The sequence below is a fragment of the Uloborus diversus genome, chromosome 5 (genome assembly GCF_026930045.1).
Source record: "Uloborus diversus isolate 005 chromosome 5, Udiv.v.3.1, whole genome shotgun sequence".
Lineage (NCBI taxonomy): Eukaryota > Metazoa > Arthropoda > Arachnida > Araneae > Uloboridae > Uloborus > Uloborus diversus.
Genome location: NC_072735.1, coordinates 86,364,422 through 86,384,668, shown reverse-complemented (window position 1 = coordinate 86,384,668; position 20,247 = coordinate 86,364,422). Strand labels below are relative to the sequence as shown.

Sequence of the window (20,247 nt, the reverse complement as noted above, 5' to 3'; positions counted from 1 at the left end):
CCCCTCGACAATAGGAGTAGATAACACTGTATGTTCCCTTTTGTATTCCTACCTCCATGGCAAGTAATTCTTCCACCATGTATTGGCATTTATCGATATTTAGGGATCGCCAAAACAGTTTATTTTAGACAGTGGGCAAAGATGGCGATGGAGTGGCTCAGACTTTCAGATCTCTTTATTAGGAGGGAGGTGTTCGTCACGTGACTAGCTTATGTTGATGTGTTTGACAGTTTGAGCCAGTTGGAACCTCACCAGCTTAAGGAGGGTCATTGATCTTCATTTGGATCTAATAAATTGACTAGGACCAGCCTAGCTAGGCCCAATGCCTGTCGCTGGTTATCAACAGGCAGTGGGCCTGGTATTTCTATGCAGAATATTTTGACTTAATCAACTATTTTAACACAAGAAATGAATTGTATGCATATCAAAAGTTATTGTTGTACATATGTATATTCAAGTAATTAGTCAACGTCAGTAGTATCAAGTCAAGTCTTAGTTTTAAAAATTACTCCCCCCCCCCCCCCGCTCTGATTTGCTCTTTGAAAGTTTCAGGTAATTTTTTAAACGCAAAAGCTCTGGTCCCAAGGTGTGCGTTATAACGGTCTTCCATTGTATGAAAATAACATCCGATTAGTCAATATATTTAAATATTTGCAAGATGCAAAAAGATTGAAATTTCAAACACGAGAAGCAATTTTTCGCGAAGTCTGAATTTGTTCAACATTGGCATGTTTACCATAAAAAAATTTGTTTTTTTTTTTTTAATTAAAATTGAATAAAAAATATACTAATCTGCGGTAGCATATGCGAAAATAACATCTGATTAGCCAAAATATTTAAATGTTTGTAGGATGCAAAAAGATTGAATTTCAAACACAAGAGCAATTTTGCGCGAAATCCGAGTAAGTTCAATGTTGTCATAGTTTCCAAATCAATTCTTTTGTTAATTAATGAAGTTAAACGAAAAATGAACTATTCTAAGGTACCATATGTCAAAATATCTTTCGGTTGTAAAAAACATCAAAATATTTACAAGATGCAAAAGGATTTGAAATCCCAAACACGGAAGCGATTTTTCACGATGTTGCATATTGAACACATGTTCAGAAAATTGCATTGGTGAAATACTTTACTTTTAAGCAAAATCCGATGATTTTTGAGAGAATTTAAGCACTAATAAACTTTTTTTTGCAAGCACTTTTCAAGGTTTTTCAAGGGCCTACGAACCCTGATATTTCAACCAAAACTTCACATACTACATAATTTGCTTGATTACTTAAGATTTATTGAGATAGATTATGTACCAGGGAAGCGATGCATAAAGTAAAAATATCCTTACACTAGAATATTTAAACAAGAGAAAAAAAAATAGCTAAAGAAGTCAAAGAACACTTAGAGTAGGCATAAAATTGTGTTTATACCTGCACACTTTTTGCATCCCCGATAGAGGATGCAGTCAGAGCAAGAAAAGAAAATGTATAAAACAGGGTTGGGTTTTGGACTGTCCAAAACTGGTTTAGGACAGGACAGGTGGTTTTTACCGTCCAAAACTGTCGAAAAGTGTCCGAAACTGCCTAAAACTATGATAAAGTTAAAGGGGTGTAATCTAATCAAGTGGTATTGACTGCAATAATCGTAATGCATAAATATAGACATAACCGAGGTTTAATTAATGAGTTTTTTTATACTATTTTTTTCTAAAATGAAGTTTTAAAAAATATTTTACTTCAAAAAAATTGGCAATAATTAATACATAAAAACGTCCTTATGTAACAGTTGGTAGAGTTAATGAGAGGAAATTCACAACACTACCAAGACAACTAATTTCAGTTCCATTTATAATTGAAAGGAATATTATTAAATGTGCAATATTTAGATGAAAAAAAAAGCTTAATCTTTTAAATGATTTTTGCAAATAAGTTTTACATGATGTTTTAACAAAAATTATTTTTTAAATCATAGATTAAAGAACATGAAATTGATGATTCAACACTTATATTGTAAAACTTATGTTATCCTTTTTTGTTCATATTTTTTAATACATTCTGAAACAACAAAAAATTGTAAATTATTGCATTTAAGTCAATTTTTACTATACACTGTATTTTGAACACTTTCTTTTGCACACATGCATAAATGTCGAGAAAAATTTGGTTTGTGGAGGGGGGAAAAAACTCATGCATACAAATTGAAATTTTTAATGAAGAATTTAATTTCTACATAATTAAATTAAAATCAGCTGCATAAATAAACTACATATATATTCATACTTGAATGCTCACATTGAATAAATATATTAAATAAACAAAAAAATAATTTTGACACATTTTGTTCGTTTTTTGATATTTTGTCACAAAATATAGTTTCTCAAGAAATAGTTTTGGAAACTTTCAGACACAAGGGCTTTGAACAGGATGATAAAAAACTTGCCAACCCTGCTTTAATTTGCACACATGCATAAATATAGGGAAATTTGGTTGCTATTATCAAAAAAAAAAAAAAAAAAATTGAAATTTTGGATCAAGAATTCAACTTCTATGTAACTAGATTCAAATCAGCTGCATAAATAAGTTGAATGTTCTCCATTGAATAAATGTTCAGTATAAAAAATTACTTTAATACATTTTATTCTGTTTTTGATGCTTTCTCACAGAATGCCATTTTTCTAAAAATTTAGTTTTGGACACTTTCGGACAGGACGGTAAAAACCAGGGTTTTTACCGTAGTGTCCAAAACCTTGCCAACCCTGGTATAAAATAATGAAAACATCCATGTAACTCTATGCTCTTATAAAAATCTTTAGGAGTGTTTGCGATCTCAGTAAAAATACTTCAACATTTTAGATTCATGTGTTGCCGTGATACAGGAGTGGCTCTCGCCAAGGTTGCAACAGAAAGAGAGGCCTTAATTAGGCAAGATTATTCGAAAAAATATGAGTTTAAAGTTGATTACTTTAACAATTTTTTTTAAAGAAGATTAGCAACCATAGAGCTAAATAAGAGACAATCTGTAATGCTCCCACTCTTTCGAAAAGAAGAATTTTTGTATAAAAACAGTGATACCTCTACAAGTGGCCATCCCTCCGTTCTCTAAAATTTTGGCCGTTCAAAAAGGGTGACCACTTTAAAGGTTTTTTTTATTACAGTGGCAATATAATTTCTATGATACATAATATAAGCAAGTGTTACACATAAAAGAAGTTTGAGACTTTTCTATAGAGGAAATATTATGTTTTATTTAACTATTGTTTAAATTTTTCCAAGAAAGAGTAAAATTTGTGACTTTACTCTTGACTTTTTACTCTTATCTGCAACAATTGTTTTCAGCTACCTTTTTTCAGTTCAAAATGTAAGTCTCTAACCAATTTATTTGTGATTGCATCAGAATTTAAAATGATTTTATCTTTTATCCACAATGCCCCAAAACCACTTAAGTTGAAAATTTAGCTTCCTCATGATTGCAAAACATATTAGAAAACTAATCGTCAAAGACCGAACTAGTGGATGAAAACCACAAAAAAAAAAAAAAAAAAAAAGTCATTCTAAAAACATTAATGATGAAGACAATAAACTTAATAGTTAATTTTTATTGATTTCAAATTAACTTTAGATTTGATTGAAAAACTCTAATTTTCGGCAGACTCGTTCACCAGAAGAATTTTCTCTTAGTTGGCACAGTAAATATCAAAGCACTGCATTGCTGTTTTGCATTTGAAAAGAATTCCAAATAGTGCTCTAATTATACTCTCGGCAGGTTTCTGTGCTTGCATTGCTCAGAACTTCAATACGTTGTTTGAGATTCATAAAAATATTCTTCAACAGTATTCCGTTTGCAACTCAGATCAATCAAACACAATCACACTGACGAACTAATACAATGAGCGTGAGTGACATTTTTACTTAAATTTTTGGAATTCGTTAGCAGCCAATAACACTTCTCCTCCTTGAACCGAAAGGCTGTATTTTTGAGACAGGAAGTGAATAAATTTTCATGAAAAATGGAATTTACGCACTCACTCAGCGGCTGGCAGTTACTAGGGGGTGTTTTTAACATTATGTCTATAGGCCAAAGAATACGTGCTGCAAAAAAATTGGCTGTTAAGAAGCGTAGCCGATTGAAGAGATTTCACTGTAGTGCATTTCCTGTGTCTGCTCAATACTTCTACACTGCAGTGGCATATCTGGGAGGGGTCAGGGACGCTTTTCCGGTTGGATAATATCTCTTTTTCGAAAAGGGGGTGGCATTTTAACCCTCAAAGGGAAAAGAAATATTTTGAAACATTATTCATATAAAATGCAATGTATGTTATAAATTAAAAGGAGAGCAAACTTCTCCCAGAAATATTACAAAATATCGAGTAAACCTGCATTTTTAAAGCAACAACATCAAAAAATTTCCCGGGGAGCATTTCGTAAATGTTCCGAGTGAAAGTCCCCGAAAACTCCTCCCCTAACAAAGGTCAGCCAAAATAACGTTTTTGAGGCTTCAATTTCGAAAACTTTCCAGAGAGAGCCTTGAATCTCTCCTCCCTCTATAATAACACCTGAAACCACCTAAAACTGTGTTTTTCAAACTTTAATTTCGAAAATTACTGGGGGTAGAAGCCAACGGAGGCCCATCTCTCTAAATTAGCCGAAGGCAATCTCTGATTGCATTTTTAAAAATTCATTTCCAAAATTTTACCTGGGGCAAGAACTCTAACCTCTCCTCCCATTATCAAAGATCGGCTAAAACTGTTTTTTCAACTACAATTTCGAGGCTTTTCTAGAGGAGCAATCGCCGGATCTCGTTACTTCTGCAGGAATATTTTACTTGGGATTTCGTTCTAATGTTTCAAATGCTATTTTCATTTATATAATTTCAATGAAAAGCTATAGGGAGAGGGCACAATTTTTAAAGTTCACCAGAGACAATCGAATCCATAGGCACGTGAGCATCTTTATTTTTCTTTCATTCCTTGATATTTTTTACTTAGTGTTACAATGTCACGAACACATGAACTTCATTGTGTAAAAGGGGGTAAAAATCCATTTGAAGGGAAACCATGTCAAAAGTCCATGTCCCATTCAAATTTAGAACTAGACTTGATATTGCGAAACGCACGTTCTTTCTCTTTGCAGCACCGTTTCATGAAAACATTTTCTTTAAAACTAATGCAACATAACCAAAATGCTTATACTTGAAGAAGAAATGATGAAGGCTGGGTGTAATGTAGAAGCTGGTTATGAGGGGCTTCCTTGCCAGTCGATCACAGCCACCTCAGTCTCATTTCAGCCGCCTGCACATTCATCAATTCATTATGGTGCTTTGCACTTTTAATCTCGTCTTTTTTTTTTTGAGCTAATGGGGGAACCATGGTAACCCTGGTGACTCCCGTGCACACGCCTCTGGAGCGAGTTTCATTGTTGGTGACATGTTAGTGTTACTCGATCACTTGCTATTATATGTATGAAGATGTATTGAATAGAGAGAACTTATCTTAGTTTTAAAAGCTGAATTGATTCATTTACTGTGAAATATTCTATGTTTATCAATGTAAATTAAATATAAATTGAAAATTTTGAAGATTAAATAAAAAAAAATCAAACATCCGATTGAAATTTTAAAAATCTGACTCTTTTGATTAAAAAAAAAATCATGAACCCTGGGAAGTAGCTATTTTATTGATCTGTGTTTTGGAAGGATAAGTCATATGTTACTTCCTGGGCTGCAGAGTCTGAAGGAAAATGGATGAGGCTCAAACTACATAAAAATTCTATTGTACCATCCAAATGGTTGAATGTATCAAACATAAGAAAAATTAGTGGACTTTCATTTCATACAATTCATCCATTTTCTTCTGCCGACCAGGAATTTTTACGAAAAGTGAAGTAAATAGCAAACCTGATTTCAAGTGTTTTGTAAGTACCTTAAATCACCATTAAATCCCTTTATGACATGGGATGAATCTATTTTTCTAAATATTTTACCCACTGATGTTCTTTCGCACACTGATGTTCCTAGGAAATGATCAATGAGGCTCAATAATTGGCATTTTATTAAAAGCTAAAAAAAATTCTTAGACATAAGTAAAACACACAATAAATACATGGCATACAGCTTACTGAAAAAATACAGTTCAAATGAGTTTAGGACTAATGAAACATAATGCAAGAGTACAAATATAAAGAAGTTTTTCTGCAATACTGCATGAAAATTACTAACTGTATTTCAACTAAGCAAGTCTTCATTTCCAGAAATCATAATTCTCTCCGCATTTTTCTAAAAGGAAAAAAATATATCCATTAGAACAATTTCTAAGTACGGTATTATTCATATACATTCTTATTTCATAAAGTACAGTATTATCAAAGTTGAAAATAACTGCAAAATCAAAATTACATTTTGAAGTTTGCTTCAGTTTGCAAGCATATACTATGTATTTTCAAATACTAGCTGATAACCACTCTCAAGTGAAGTTTTAAATCATTTTAAAATACATTATCAAACTTTGTACAGTGCCTGCTGCTTAATAAAATAACATTTGTACTGAGAACATTTGATTTTATAAAATGGCTGATTTTATGAACTGGCATACCTACACTCACATAAAAAATGAAAGATTTTGAAGTTTAAATACTGAAAAAAAAAAATAATAAATTTTTCATTAGTTGAAGTGTTTCAAAATACAATTGACATTATTTCTTTTATTTACACAAGGGTCTTAATCAAACAACAATAGGCCTAAATTTTAGCAGAACTGAGGAATAAAGATTCAATATCGTCTGAAAGTTAACAAAATGTTTTGTCATTTTCAATTCTTTTATTTGCACAAGGGTCTTAATCAAACAAAAATACGCCCAATATTTTAACAGGATTGGAAAATGTTGAAGATTCAATATCCTCTGAAAGTTAAAAAGTATTTTGTAATTTTCAACATTATATTTTCCTTTTTACTCTATAGTGCATCATATCACATCAAACGATTTTCTGACATGTATTGATGTTCAGTACTGAGATTTCCACCTATTCTGAGACAGATTCCTTCACTTCTTGGTGCTTCTTTATTAATATTTTACTTATGTCAAAAGTTTGATTTTATACAATGGGAGAATGATTTTATTAAAAGCTGATTTTAACATGTTTTGATATTGCAATGATTCTGTTCTTCCAGATTTGATTTTAAAAAGTGGCTGATTTTATAATCCAGTAATTTTATTTGTGACGGGTACTGTCTAAAGCTTAAAAGCAATGGGGTGATTTGCCAGTAATTGACCATTTAGTGGAAGTTTTCACAACTTCTGCTTAATTACACAGGGCAAAAAATAGGGAAAATATTGAAATTTTTTCCTATGTATCAATAAAACTATAAGGATAAACAATTGCTAGTCAATATTCTGTTTTAGGGGAGGCTGGGATAATAAGAGACAAAACAAAAAAAAAAAAAAAAAAAAAAAAAAAATTATAACAATAATATAAAAACAATATTCCGAATAACTTGAAACAAATATCTCATATTAACTGAATGGACTCCTCTTGATTTTTTAGGTGATTATCTAAATTAAATATTTTGATTTAAAAAAATTTCAATAAATTCTGGGCTCTAATAACCCCATGTAGGGTAATAAGAGACTAAGGCTGCAACTCTTTATACTGGGTGTTCCGTTTTAACCTGCAAAAGGCCTTAATTTGAGCAACCGTTAGTCCTTGATGCATACTCCCAATTACAAAAATGTTCAAAATCAGATACAGGATTAAGATATTGAAAGTTTGAAACAAAAATAAAAATGAGTCTAAAAATAAAAATATTAACTTTTTATACGTTCCCCTGTCCCCTAACTTATATTTGGAGAAATAATTTCATTAAAAACTATTACTGACACAAAAAACTTGACATTTGTGGACCAAAATTCAAGGAGATATTCCAGTTTAAAATTTGAAGGGACCCTACAGAAGATGAGATTGGACGTTAATCCTGTTTCAGAAGAATGTCAGGTTGTCAAAGTAAAAAGCACGAAGAATTTATATTTTTCATTGCTATTCAACAATAAACGCAAATGTTATGCTGTGATATGCAAAAACGCACTGAAAAACCTTAAACAATTTGAAAAACAACACTTTATAATTTTATGAATACTTGTTATATTTCCCCCCAAAAGGTGTTATTGACGGCGAGTGAAAAGTGGTGTAAGTCACAAAACATTGCTTTTCATATCTCGGTGAATATTGGTCGTACTAATTTCAAACTTTTTGTGTAGGAATTATTTTTCAATGGAGAATATTTCTCTAAACATGAGTTAGGGGACCTAGGGCCTGTATAAAAAGTTATACGGGCCTAGTTAATTTTTTCATTTTGTGACTCATTTTTATTTTTGCTTCAAACTTTCAATGTCTGAACTCCGCATCTGATTTTGAACATTTTTGCAATTGGAAGTAGGCATCTAGGTCCAAGGGTTGCGAAAATAAAGGTCTTGCAGGTTAAAACGGAACACCCTGTATATAGCCAGGTAAAATCATGCGGGCTAAATGAGGGGTATCTGCAAACAATTCTGAATCCACCAATATTTTTCAATTTTTGATATTTTTATCCGAAACAACTATTTTTTCTCGAAAATTAATGTTTACAAATTCATTTCTTATAACATTAGGTCCTAAATAATAGACTTAATGATAGTTCATAAGCTAGGGATGGACCAAAAACATCAATATAATTTTTAAAGTGGACAGAAAATATTTTAAAAGTTCTCTAAAGTATAAACAAAAATATGTAAAAAACTTGTCTTTAAAGAGTACAAGTGTTATTAGGGACTTTCTCTAGTCCCTAACTTAGGCTATTTATTATTTAATGAAGTATCATCTAAATATGGTCTACCCTGATAGCTGATTTTAGATTTAGGCTACGTTGAAAAAAAAACTATTCCATGAACTTGCTAAACTTAGACTAACCATCAAACTCATTGTATTTTATCTGAAAAAAAAAAAAATTGTTAGTATGGGATCAGCCACCTATTAGGTATAGTGTGGGGACATAAGAGACACCTGTCTCTTATTACCTACACAAGAATAAAAATGGGATAAGAGACTGGCCCAGAACCTGTAAATAAAGAAGGCTTTCAAGATTTTAAAAAATATTACATCAATAGTCATAGTTTTGGTCAGAAGTTTATACATTAATAACTCCCAAACACCTCACTTACAAAAAAAAAAAAAAAGAATAAAACCTAAAAAAAAGTCACAAACTTTTAAAGTAGAATCTACATGAATGCTTTTTTCATTGTATGAAAAAAACCTTCATTCATTTTTTCAATGTATGAAAAAAAAAATTCAAAACATGTTATAAATTTTTAAATAAGTGTAATGTAGTAAAGTATACATATGGTACTTTATATGACATATTTTAAAAGTTGTCTAAGTATATTTTTTTTGGGGATTTTTTGACTGCGTCTCTTATTACCCTGGCTTCCCCTAGTTACTATTTTTCAAATTATTTTCAATAGTAGTTAAAAAGGGAGATTTTGCCAGTAATTGACTAGTGTCTGCCAGTAATTGACCACTTTTTAAAAAGCAGTAAAATCTAAAATCTAGACAACTAAAACCCGACTATCTGTGTTCTGTATATCTGTAAATAATGTTCACCTAAAGGTCACCTCTGATTGCCTTGTGTGGATGACATCATAACAGATGTAATGTGATCTTGATTATGATTGTTACATGTCAGTGACAATACATCACGTTCAAAAAGTCACTAAACTAGGCAACATTTAACAATCTCCTGCCAAAAATAATGTCAATTTAGCCATATATCTCTTACATTTTTCGCCAAGCCCATATCCAAACAGGTATGGTGTTATCACTATGCAAGCTGCCGCAGGACCTAATTCCAATCACCATAGGTGTTAGAATAATGAGTAAACATTGACCATTAAAAGAAAATAATAAACAACCACAAATGGCAGTGGAACAATTGGTGTGTGACGAAATTTGCTTGTTGGCAAATTCTAGCACCAACTGAAGAAACTCTCTTAACTCTGGTTTTCCTCAAACAATGATTTGCATGTGGTTTTAGTGATTGGTTCTACCTCTACTGCTGTCTGGTCACCACCTCCGACATGAAAGCCTTATCACTGGTTTTATCACATGACCGAAAGAGGCCGAGGGAGAGGAAATTTCCCAATGAAAATCGCTTTAATTTATGTCTCTTAAAATACTAAAGCTATTATTTTGAGAACAGTAGCTAAAGAAACATATTAACATATACAGTGGTGGTTGTATAAAAAAAAACAGTTGAACGTTTAATGCATTCATTAACGATCTGAACTTATGAGTTGCAGTATGTCTAAATACGTTCAACTGACACCACAAAGGAAGAGTGTTGTTGTTGCATTGGACAAAGAAGGATTGTCCTCACATTCTATATAGCAGGGGTAGAAGTGATCGACTTGTCACATATAGGACATTTCCCACAAAAAATATAGGACAAATATAGGACACATTATACGAATAATTTTGACATGAAAAAATAAATAATACATATCATACATTATTTAGTTATTCTTATCAATGAATTTGTTTAAAAAAAACCTCAAACAATATTATAACTCACATCTGAAATGACTTTCCTGTAATTGAAAGAATAATTTTTGAAAACGCAAACTGTACTTTATAGACTAAATAACAAAACAAAATTTGAGCAAAAATAAATTTATTATTTCTTCCTCACTCATGACCCAAGTACTAATTCCAATGTTTTTTGATTTTATATCTAAACTGAACACCTTCAGTACTTGCATTAAGAACAAACAGAGCTTGAGAAGGATCCTTCTGACGTTTTTCAGAGTTTTCTTTATGCTTGAATGTTTCAGCATGCTGCCTTCATAGCGAAAATCCACTATTGCTTATGGGCACTCAACAGTTGCAAAAATGGCAAAAAGCGGTGAAATCATCTTTTCCTTTTGTGCACCATGCACCAAAATTTGTACTATTAATGTCTTCCCGGTCAAACCACTCCACACAAAATTTTGTTAAGCGATGCGATTTCGCCTTTATAATTCCACTTATTACAACAAACTACGTTTTAACATCATAGGGAACTAACATTCCACGATCCCAAAATTCCACAATAAGAAAAGATTGCAAAAAGAATATTAGAACATTCCAATCAGAAAATGCACTGAAGACAAAAATATACCAATGAAAACTAAAACCATGATGGAAAACAAAACAAACGGCTCTTGCACCCCCCCCCCCCCAAACGCAAAATTCTAAAACCAACTTCAGAATTAGTTCTCAAAACTCCACCCACTATAGTGACATCACAGTGCTGTAGCCAATGAGCGAAGATGCCTGTTGCAGGATTTAGTCAGTTTCGTTTTTTAATTTGAAATTCGTTTGGGGACGTACTTTCAGCTATATTTCAGCGAAAAATCCGATGTCAGAAAGTTTATTTACTGTTCTTTTCAAAAGATATACAGTCGACGCTCGATATAACGACCATCTCTGTCCCAGAGAAAAAGGTCTTTATAACGAGTGGTCGTTATAAGAAATATAATTTAAAAAAATGTACACAGTCATCATGCATGCCCCGTTGTTCCATTAAAAAAAATGGTACTTTTCCAAACATTCCAGTTTAATGCCCAAATTACTTTTATCATAGGAATTTTTAGAAAAATTGTGTGCAAAATACTATGATAGAATATTAAACAAATTTTAAAGTAGAAAATATAGGGAGGAAAATGTTAGACACTTACGAATCTGCTACTACTACTGCTACCACTACATTTTCTGAAGAAAAAACCAGAAACAGATGTTTGCCTTTTTAGCAGACGTGATTTTTGCAAAACATTATTTTCCGTTTCAGATGTACCCTTTTCTTAGGAATGTGTAAAATTTTCGATTTTTCCTCCCATTATTTTTTCTGTGCTAGCTGTGGTGAATGATAATTCCCCCCCCCCCTCTCAAAGTTGGATTTGACATTGAAAACTTCAGGCAGACCTCCGTAAACAATAATCAAGGTCATTTCAAGCTACAAATTTGTTTTATTGGAAAGAACACCAGAAATACCATCCGCTGAATTCGGTCGTTGTATTGGATTAGATGATACAGAACGGTCGTTATAACGAAGGCAAATTAACGTAGAGTTCATAGGAACAAAGTTGGGACTTTTACCACTGGTCGTTATAATGGGACGGTCTTTATAATGTGTGGTCGTTATAATGAGCGTCGACTGTATAGGGTAAAAAATGGAAATATAGGAAATATAGGACATTTTTGAAAAATATAGGAAATATAGGATGGTTTTGATGCTTTTTTTGAAAATATAGGAAATATAGGATATATAGGAATACTTCTACCCCTGATATAGCAAAAAGAATAAACTGTTCGCAATGGGCTGTTGTTCGACAACTGAATAAGCTAAAGAGCACCGGAAGCACATTAAGAAAGAGTGACAGTAGTCGTCTACGAATATCCAATGCAGCGCAGGACAAATATTTGATACGACTCAGCCTTTGGAGCAGACAATCATCTTCCACAGACCTTAGAACAGCATGGGAAAATGAATCGGGTGTTCACGCATCCACGTCTACTGTACGAAAACGACCGACTGGTGCAGGTTTCGTGGCACGTCAACCACGAAAGAAGCCATTTTTGACCAAAAAAAATGAGGAAACAGCATCTAGACTGGGCAAGAGCTCACTAAGAGTTGACTGTCGATCAATGGAAATCAGTTGTGTTTTCGAACAAGTTCAATTTCAATTTGCACGGACAGCACACAGTTAGACGCTGCAAAGGAGAAGAATATCATCCCGACTGCATTCTACACACAGTCAAGCATCCCGTATCCCAGATGATTTGGGGATGTATTTCTGATCAAGGAGTTGGTGGGCTTTGCTTTGTGCAAGGAACAGTAAACGCTCAGGTATATATTGGCATTTTGGAGGAGAAATTGCTTCCTACTATCCGGGATCACTTTATTTGGCCTATGGCACTCTGCTCTGTGCCATAGGGCAAAACTGGTAAGTAACAATTTAAAAACCTTTATCCTGCCATTAGACTTAAATTGACATGGGGTTAAGTAATTTTTTTTCTCTAAACTCACACGCAGGTTCAGAAATGGAAAAATGAGTATCAAAGTCAGCAGTTTGCTTTGGCCCAGAAACAGTCCCGATCTAAATCAGATCGAAACTTGTTGGAATAGAATGGGTGTAGAAGTAATGAAACATAAGCCAACACCACTTGCATAACTCTGGAAATCAATAATTTATGTCTTGCACCATTAACTCAGTAAAGAATATATTCACTCACACATGCGTTCAATGCCCTGCAGATGTCAAACTGTCAACCAACAAAACATTAGGTTATAATTTATGATGTTCAAACATTTCCATGTTACTTTTGTTCATTTTTGAACAGAAAGAGTGTTACAATTAAAACCTCTACCTACTTTTTCGTCGTCCACTTGGAAAAGTGGATGCACTTCACATTGTACTTGTTACAGTTTTGGTCATGTATTTCCATTAATAAAGTAAACAATTATCGGATTCCTGCTGTTAAATGTTTATTTCATAAGTTTTGCAGAATTTCACATACATTCATCGTTAATCAATCAACCAAAACTTCTCATATATCCCATTGTTGTGAAAATGCTAGGGTGATGCATTTTTTTTTTACCAGAACAAGATAAAAGGAGTATTTGGAAATTTTGCCTCGAGATTTTGCTATTTTTAAAACCACTTTTTGTACTTAATTGCTTGAGCTATATGGGAGCATATGACATAAGCGCTTCTTCCAAAAATGTACTCTACTGAAAAAGTAAAGACTTTCAATAGCACTTAAAAGGATCTCTACACACACTTTAAGTGGAGTAGAGACAGAAAGCTACATAATTTCCTCTGAGGGGAGTGGATTGGTCTCACTTGTTTGCCACAATATGACTCTCAGTTTTCAGAAAAGGGTCAAATATATTGGGGTTTTCCGCCTTGACTATTTTTTCTCTCTTCTGAATGGACTAGACATGTCGTATTGAAAATTCAAGCAGAGGTGGGCACAACTAATGTAAAACAGTTCAAACTCACTTGTTTAGATTAGGCTCTGTGTAACACACTGGTTTGGAACGCCTCTTTGGTCGATCATCAGTCAAACTACCTAAATAAATACATAAAATGTAACAATAGGCGTGACAATACAAAACGTTAGAAACAAGGAGATAAATATCTAGCATTTTTAAAGAAACTAAGTTGTGTTACTGAACAAGAATTAGCAATTATTTATTATTTAGAAAAAAAGAAGCACAAATTAGAGTTTTAAAACTGGTTACATTGATCAGATCTACTGAAAGTTTGAGAAGTACTTTTTCAGTTTTATTGTACAATAATTCCTCATAACAATATAATTATATTGCTCATTCGGATATATTGCACATTGCCTCCCTCTCCTGAAGAACTAAAGGTAATAAAACTGATTTAAATTTTAAATCTCTCAACTGTTAAAAATATCATATTTCTAAGAAAAATAGTTTTCCTTTCTTGTTTTTGCTAATTAATAAAACGGGAATGTTTTTAATATAATCTGAATTCTCAGCCCTTTCCGTTATAATTGTTTGAATCTCTTTTTCACCATCTTATCCATTATTTTTTTGCATAAAAAAAAAGAAAGTATGAGTAAGACAATTTTCTTTTGTTGTTTCTATATAAAAATACATCCTAATCCAACAATAAACTAAGTTGACTGAAGAAAGATGCACTTAACAATCACTGGTACAGTAAGTTGAATAAAAATAATGATGAGTCGTTGTTTATAACAACTTTGGTTATATTGTGTTTTCGGACAGATTGGACTTTTCTGTTGTCTCCCGACAAGCGAGATATAACCAGATATTACTGTACTATTTTCATGGTATCCATTTTCAATATTTAGTATTTTTTGCCTTGTATACTGCTAAGTGAAAAACTACTATTATTTTGTATGTATTTGCATTGCTATTCTGCTTTAATAACTCAAAAAAAAAATCATAATTATTTCTTATGGCCCCAAAATCCACCAAATCTTGAAATCGCACAATAGGGCCGTTCACCATGACGTTTTTCTACCTCGCATTTTCTCGCTCCGGCTGTGCAAAAACCCGGATCGAAAAATTCCTCATTCACATGTGAAAAGCTGGTTTATCCCAGAGAGCGGATTTACCCAGCATCCTTTGCGCAAATCCTAAATGGAGGAAGTAAACCGTCACAGTTGGCGCAGTGCATTCTGGGTAACAACCCGGCTTTTCTCCTACCCCCAAGCAGGAGGAAAAAAATTCCAGCATTTCCCCAGCAAATAACCGGCTTGCGGTCGAAAGCAGGGTTTTTCCTGGGTCGAAAAGCGTCATGTGAACGGCGCTAATGATACCAGGGGCAGCCCAGAGCCAAGGCGAGCCTCTTGTCAGTTTGATCTATCCGCACCCCATAAAACTTATTAAGTTTATACCGCAACTTTTCGAAGCCGGACCCCTTAGTTTCCCGCTAGGATCATCTAGTCTCTTGGATGCCCTACCTGGTCCCAAGCTGTGATGATTTTCAACTCTCTACTATAGTATAGGAAACTAACAAAATATTAGAAGTAAAAACTGAGCATTTTAGAAATGAAGAAAAGGATTGGAACTAGCACTATGGGTTATTACTATAAAACAAGATATTTTACTTACTTCTTGGAGCTGGGATATTTTCATCATTTGTCTTCATATCTTGATCTGGATGTACAGAACTGAGTTTTTTTACTTCTTGGGTCATCTTTGAATCCTTTGCACTGTTTTGTTGCTGCTCTAAATTAGGACAACTTTCAGGTATTGCTTTCGTTTCAATTTGTTCTGTTGTCAGTCCAATGCTTTTTTTGTTTTCTCCCAGATCGCATTTCAGAGAGTCAGCTACTTTTTTGAGAACATAGTCATTTTTCTCTTTGAGAGGCTTTCGATGTTTTGGAGTTTTTGATTGTTTTACATTCTTTCCAGAAGTGTTCCTTGGTAAAATACTTTTCTTTCTGCAATTAACTTTCTTCACCTTATCACTGATGAGGATATCTTCTGCTGGTGTAACATTTTCAAACGCAATCTTTTGAGGCATTATTACATTTCTCCAGAATAGTTTTACTCTTTTTACCTTTCTTCAACTGGGATATTAAGCTTGCCAGACCAGTTACAGATTTGTCTTCTTCATCGTTCATATTTTGGTCAGTATCAGACTTGGCATTTGTTACTTTAGAACACAAGATATCCTTATTATGCTCATTCACTGGTGAAATTTCAATTATTTTACCATTTGAACCAAGCTTCACATTTTTCACTCTGTTCTTTGTATGATGTGAGGTATGTGTTGTATTGGTTGAATTGTAATTTGGATTTAAAGATGCAGAGTGCGAAAGCACAGAATTTTCAACTAAAAGCTTTTTTGTTTCCAAGCCCTCTGCTGGTTTGGAAGGAATCTTAGAAGCATGACTGACTTGTATATGAGTATTACTGATATCAAAGCTGTTACTGTATTTATGATTTTTACCTCCTATGCATCGTTATCATAGAAGCATTACAATCTGCAGAATCAGTTTTTTCAACCTCTTGCTGTTCAGATGGCACAAACGTATAAATTTCAGTCTCGTCATCAAGGTCCATTTCACCATTTGTGGCTACATAATGCATCAAAGAATGAGGATCAACTTCTAAGGTTTTGTCTTTGAGACATTGCCCGAGCTCCTTCGACTGCATCACATGATTTTTTGCACTCTCATTTGTTGCTTTCTTAACTGTATGTTGTCCTTTTTTAATACCTTCAGGAAGTGAAAGAACTTTTCCCTCTTTGCCTTTCGTTACAGGTTTTTCCCCATCCAATTCTGAAGCACTGCTTTCCTCACTGTCACTTGAAACATTATTTTTAGTACACTGCACAGTTTTACGCTTATCGCAATAAATGACAGCAGAATTTCTTTGGAATTTATAAACTGAATCAAGTGTAGCAAAGGAAACCCTTTTTCGTTCTAAAGGATTCAATTCTCTCTCTGAATCAACAGAGTCACTTGACACATTTGCTTCTTCAATTGTATTTGGTTTTGTCCAATTGGAGTTACATTTTTCTAAATTTTTATCATTTTCTGAATGTGATCTTGGGAAAGAATCAGCAATATTTGTTACTGATACATCTTTTTTATGATTTTGTTTACTAGGGAAAAATTTCTTACTGTTTAACTTTTTATCACTTACGCTAGCATCAGATTTTATGCCTAACATAGCATTACCACAGTTTTCAGCAAACACTCTTTTCATTTTTGGGTTTGATGAATCAAAATCATAAGTATCTTGGTCTGGCTCTTGGGAGGAGTTTTTATTTAAACTTAACGCAGTATCAGGTAGAAAGGAGGAATCTGTTGTTTTAAAATTGCCAACTGCTTTCATTTCGGTGTCTGCTTCTAAAAAAGATCTCCCCAATTCTTGCTTAGAGCAATTGCTACTGTTACTTTTAGGAGTCACACGTGGCTTGTGAATGACTGTCACACGCTTACTTTTGCTAGTAGAAAACCTTCTGGGCTTTGTTGTGGAAGGTGGAGTAGAAACAGAAGTGTCTGTGTCAGAGTCAGATGAGAAAAAAACCTGATATTGTACATTTTTAGAACGTTTTGATCTTTGATTCATGTCCGTTTCCTGGCATGAAGAATTTTTTTTCCTATTGCTTTGAAGGTTACAAGAAATCAAATGTGTTTTATCATGCATTTGTTTCTCATTATCAGGCTCCAAGCTATTGCCTTTGGATGGTTTTTTCCTTCCTGCACATTTCATTCCAGAAACTTTCTGCATATCTGTTTTCAACAAAGCAGTATTTGACACATCAGCACACAACTCTTCACTCTCCAATACAATTTGCTTTTTTAATCTCAGTTGAGGAATAACAGTGATTTTGTTTATTTTCCCCCTTGACAACTGAATTTTTTTCTATTGATGGTATGGAAGTTAGACTTCCAGCATTCTCACGTACTTGTATGGTTGTGCTTTGTTCAGTATCTGCATTTTGTTCACCTGGTACAAGCGGTAATGTCTGAAGACCATCAATAACAACATGTGCCTTTATTCCGATTCCATTGTTGCCATTACTGACAACAGACTTTTCATCAACCAATCCTTTTTTGCTTGAAATAGAAGTACGTTGATTGTAAACCATTGGTGAATCAACAGCAGGGGATTTTCTTTCTGAAGTGATTTCATTTCCATATTCTGGAATGTCATTATTTTTATGCTTGGATTGCATAATTTTCTTTTCTGGTGCAGAACATATAGAACTGTCCTGGAAATGGCTTTCCCCAGCAACAGTGGGAACACTCTGGGTGTCTACTGAAACTTCATTGTTAGTTGGGATTGAAGGAATAACATCTGTAAGTTCCATATCTTCGCACATAACTAACGTGTGATTTATTTTATCTGAAAACATAGATAAAGGTGCACTGCTAGATTCACTTTCTAGAGATACATGTTTATTCTCAGCTGATAAAATGTTTTGTGCTAAACTTATATTATGATTAAAAGATGCAGGATCAAAAGTATCATCTCTATTTGAAATTGCAGGTGTTTTGTCCAACAATGCATTTGTCTTACTTACTAGCTGAGTTACTTTAGAAGGTGAGCTTAAAAACTTTTGTATTTTTACTATGTCCTTTGAATTTTGCATAGCTGATTCTTTACTTTCTGTTGATTTTTTTTTTCGGCAACTGAGGCGTTCTTTTCAGAGGAAAAACTTTCAGACACTTTTGTTTTAGCACTCTTTAAACTCAGTCTGGAATTCCTACTTGCAGAACATCGAGCTATACTCACTATGGGTTGTATATCTAGCACAGGGGTCAAGGATAAATGAGAATCATCAACAGGTGAACCAATATCAGACAAAGTTCCACCTGAAAAAGAAAAACAATACACTCAAATAAAATTTAAGATATCGATCCAAAATATTGTCGCTTCAGGGAAACAGTAAGACATCTAATCCCAAAAATAACACTAAGATATTGAACTATTGCTCTGAGGCGACAATATACTAGGCCTTTTCTATACTATATATTCTAGACTTTTTCATAAATAATGCTAAAGTAATAAAATTATAAAGAGCAAAAAGTTAGAATCGTTGAAAAAGAGGAATCATAACACGGTTTAAAGCCAAGTTCAAAAGTTCTTCAGCAAAAAAAGGGAAAATTTAGAAAAAAAACTTTAGCAAAATGCTAAAATGTTGATGACGAATGAATACGTTTACATATTTCTGACAGCCTCTAATGTGTTTCATCTCCAGTTGAAAGCAAAATTCTATATTCAACCGAGACACCTTCTTAGAATCATAGATAGCAGCTAATATTTTTTTCAGTTTTGTAATCAATAATTTGAAATTGTAAGCATTGGGAGCACACAAGTTTGATTTTTAAAACACAAATAATGCGTTTATTCTGGGGACATAATACCCATCAAGACAAGAATTTAATAGTAGTTTAAACATGTTAGCAAAATATATAATAAGATTAAGTTTGATATGGCCACGCTTGCTTCCTCTCTAGGATTGTGCATCATTTTTCGTTTTTCCCAATTTGAGCAAAAAAAAAAAAAAGCCTTGCTTCACTTTCATAAATTAAATGGCATTTTGCAAAAATTGTGACCACAGCGGGAATCCTGATTCATAAGAGATTTTTAAAAATGTTTCAGTAGCATTGAGGAATTTCCAAAAAAAAAAAAAAAAAAAGCGGCAATGATTGTCAAAAAAATTTGTTGAAATCAGAAAAGCATTTTTACAACATGAATGCACAAACTGAATTCCATGTTGGAAACAGCTCAATATTAACTGATGTTCTCATATGTATTGAACAAACAGGTTTATGAGTCAACTGCAATAAAATGAAACTACAGTACCGAGATATTTATTCTTTTATCCTTAAGTACCTACATTGCATTAGAACATAGAAATAAAAAATGAGTAACAATATCATTTTTTTTTTGAATGATATTGTTCTTCTCTATCAATATCTGTTCATTTTCATTTTCAGCAGAAGAATTATCTGGTTTGTACATAGATCTTTAAAAGGGATAGATAGGCCTTTCTCCTACAGCGCAGCGTATTTCGCCCGGAGAAAGTGGGGTCATCATGATTCTTCCGAGAATCACGTGATCAAGGGACATCGTGTATCCCTCTTCTTGGGCAGCAGTGATATAACAATGCGAAGCGTCGTTAAAAGTCTAGGATTATCTGAAGATTTTCATTATACTTATGTGAGAAATCTCTATAT

At 33.2% G+C, this 20,247-nt stretch overlaps 1 protein-coding gene across 1 annotated transcript; it reads right to left on the bottom strand.

The window, feature by feature from the left end:
* Positions 1 to 14,051: 14,051 nt before the first annotated feature.
* Positions 14,052 to 17,833, bottom strand: LOC129222277 (uncharacterized). Its single transcript, XM_054856759.1, has 2 exons — positions 15,659 to 17,833; positions 14,052 to 14,121 (listed from the first exon to the last, which is right to left on the bottom strand). The coding sequence occupies exon 1, from the start codon at positions 17,789 to 17,791 to the stop codon at positions 16,499 to 16,501; it is 1,293 nt and encodes a 430-aa protein (XP_054712734.1). The 5' UTR covers positions 17,792 to 17,833; the 3' UTR covers positions 14,052 to 14,121; positions 15,659 to 16,498.
* Positions 17,834 to 20,247: the final 2,414 nt, after the last annotated feature.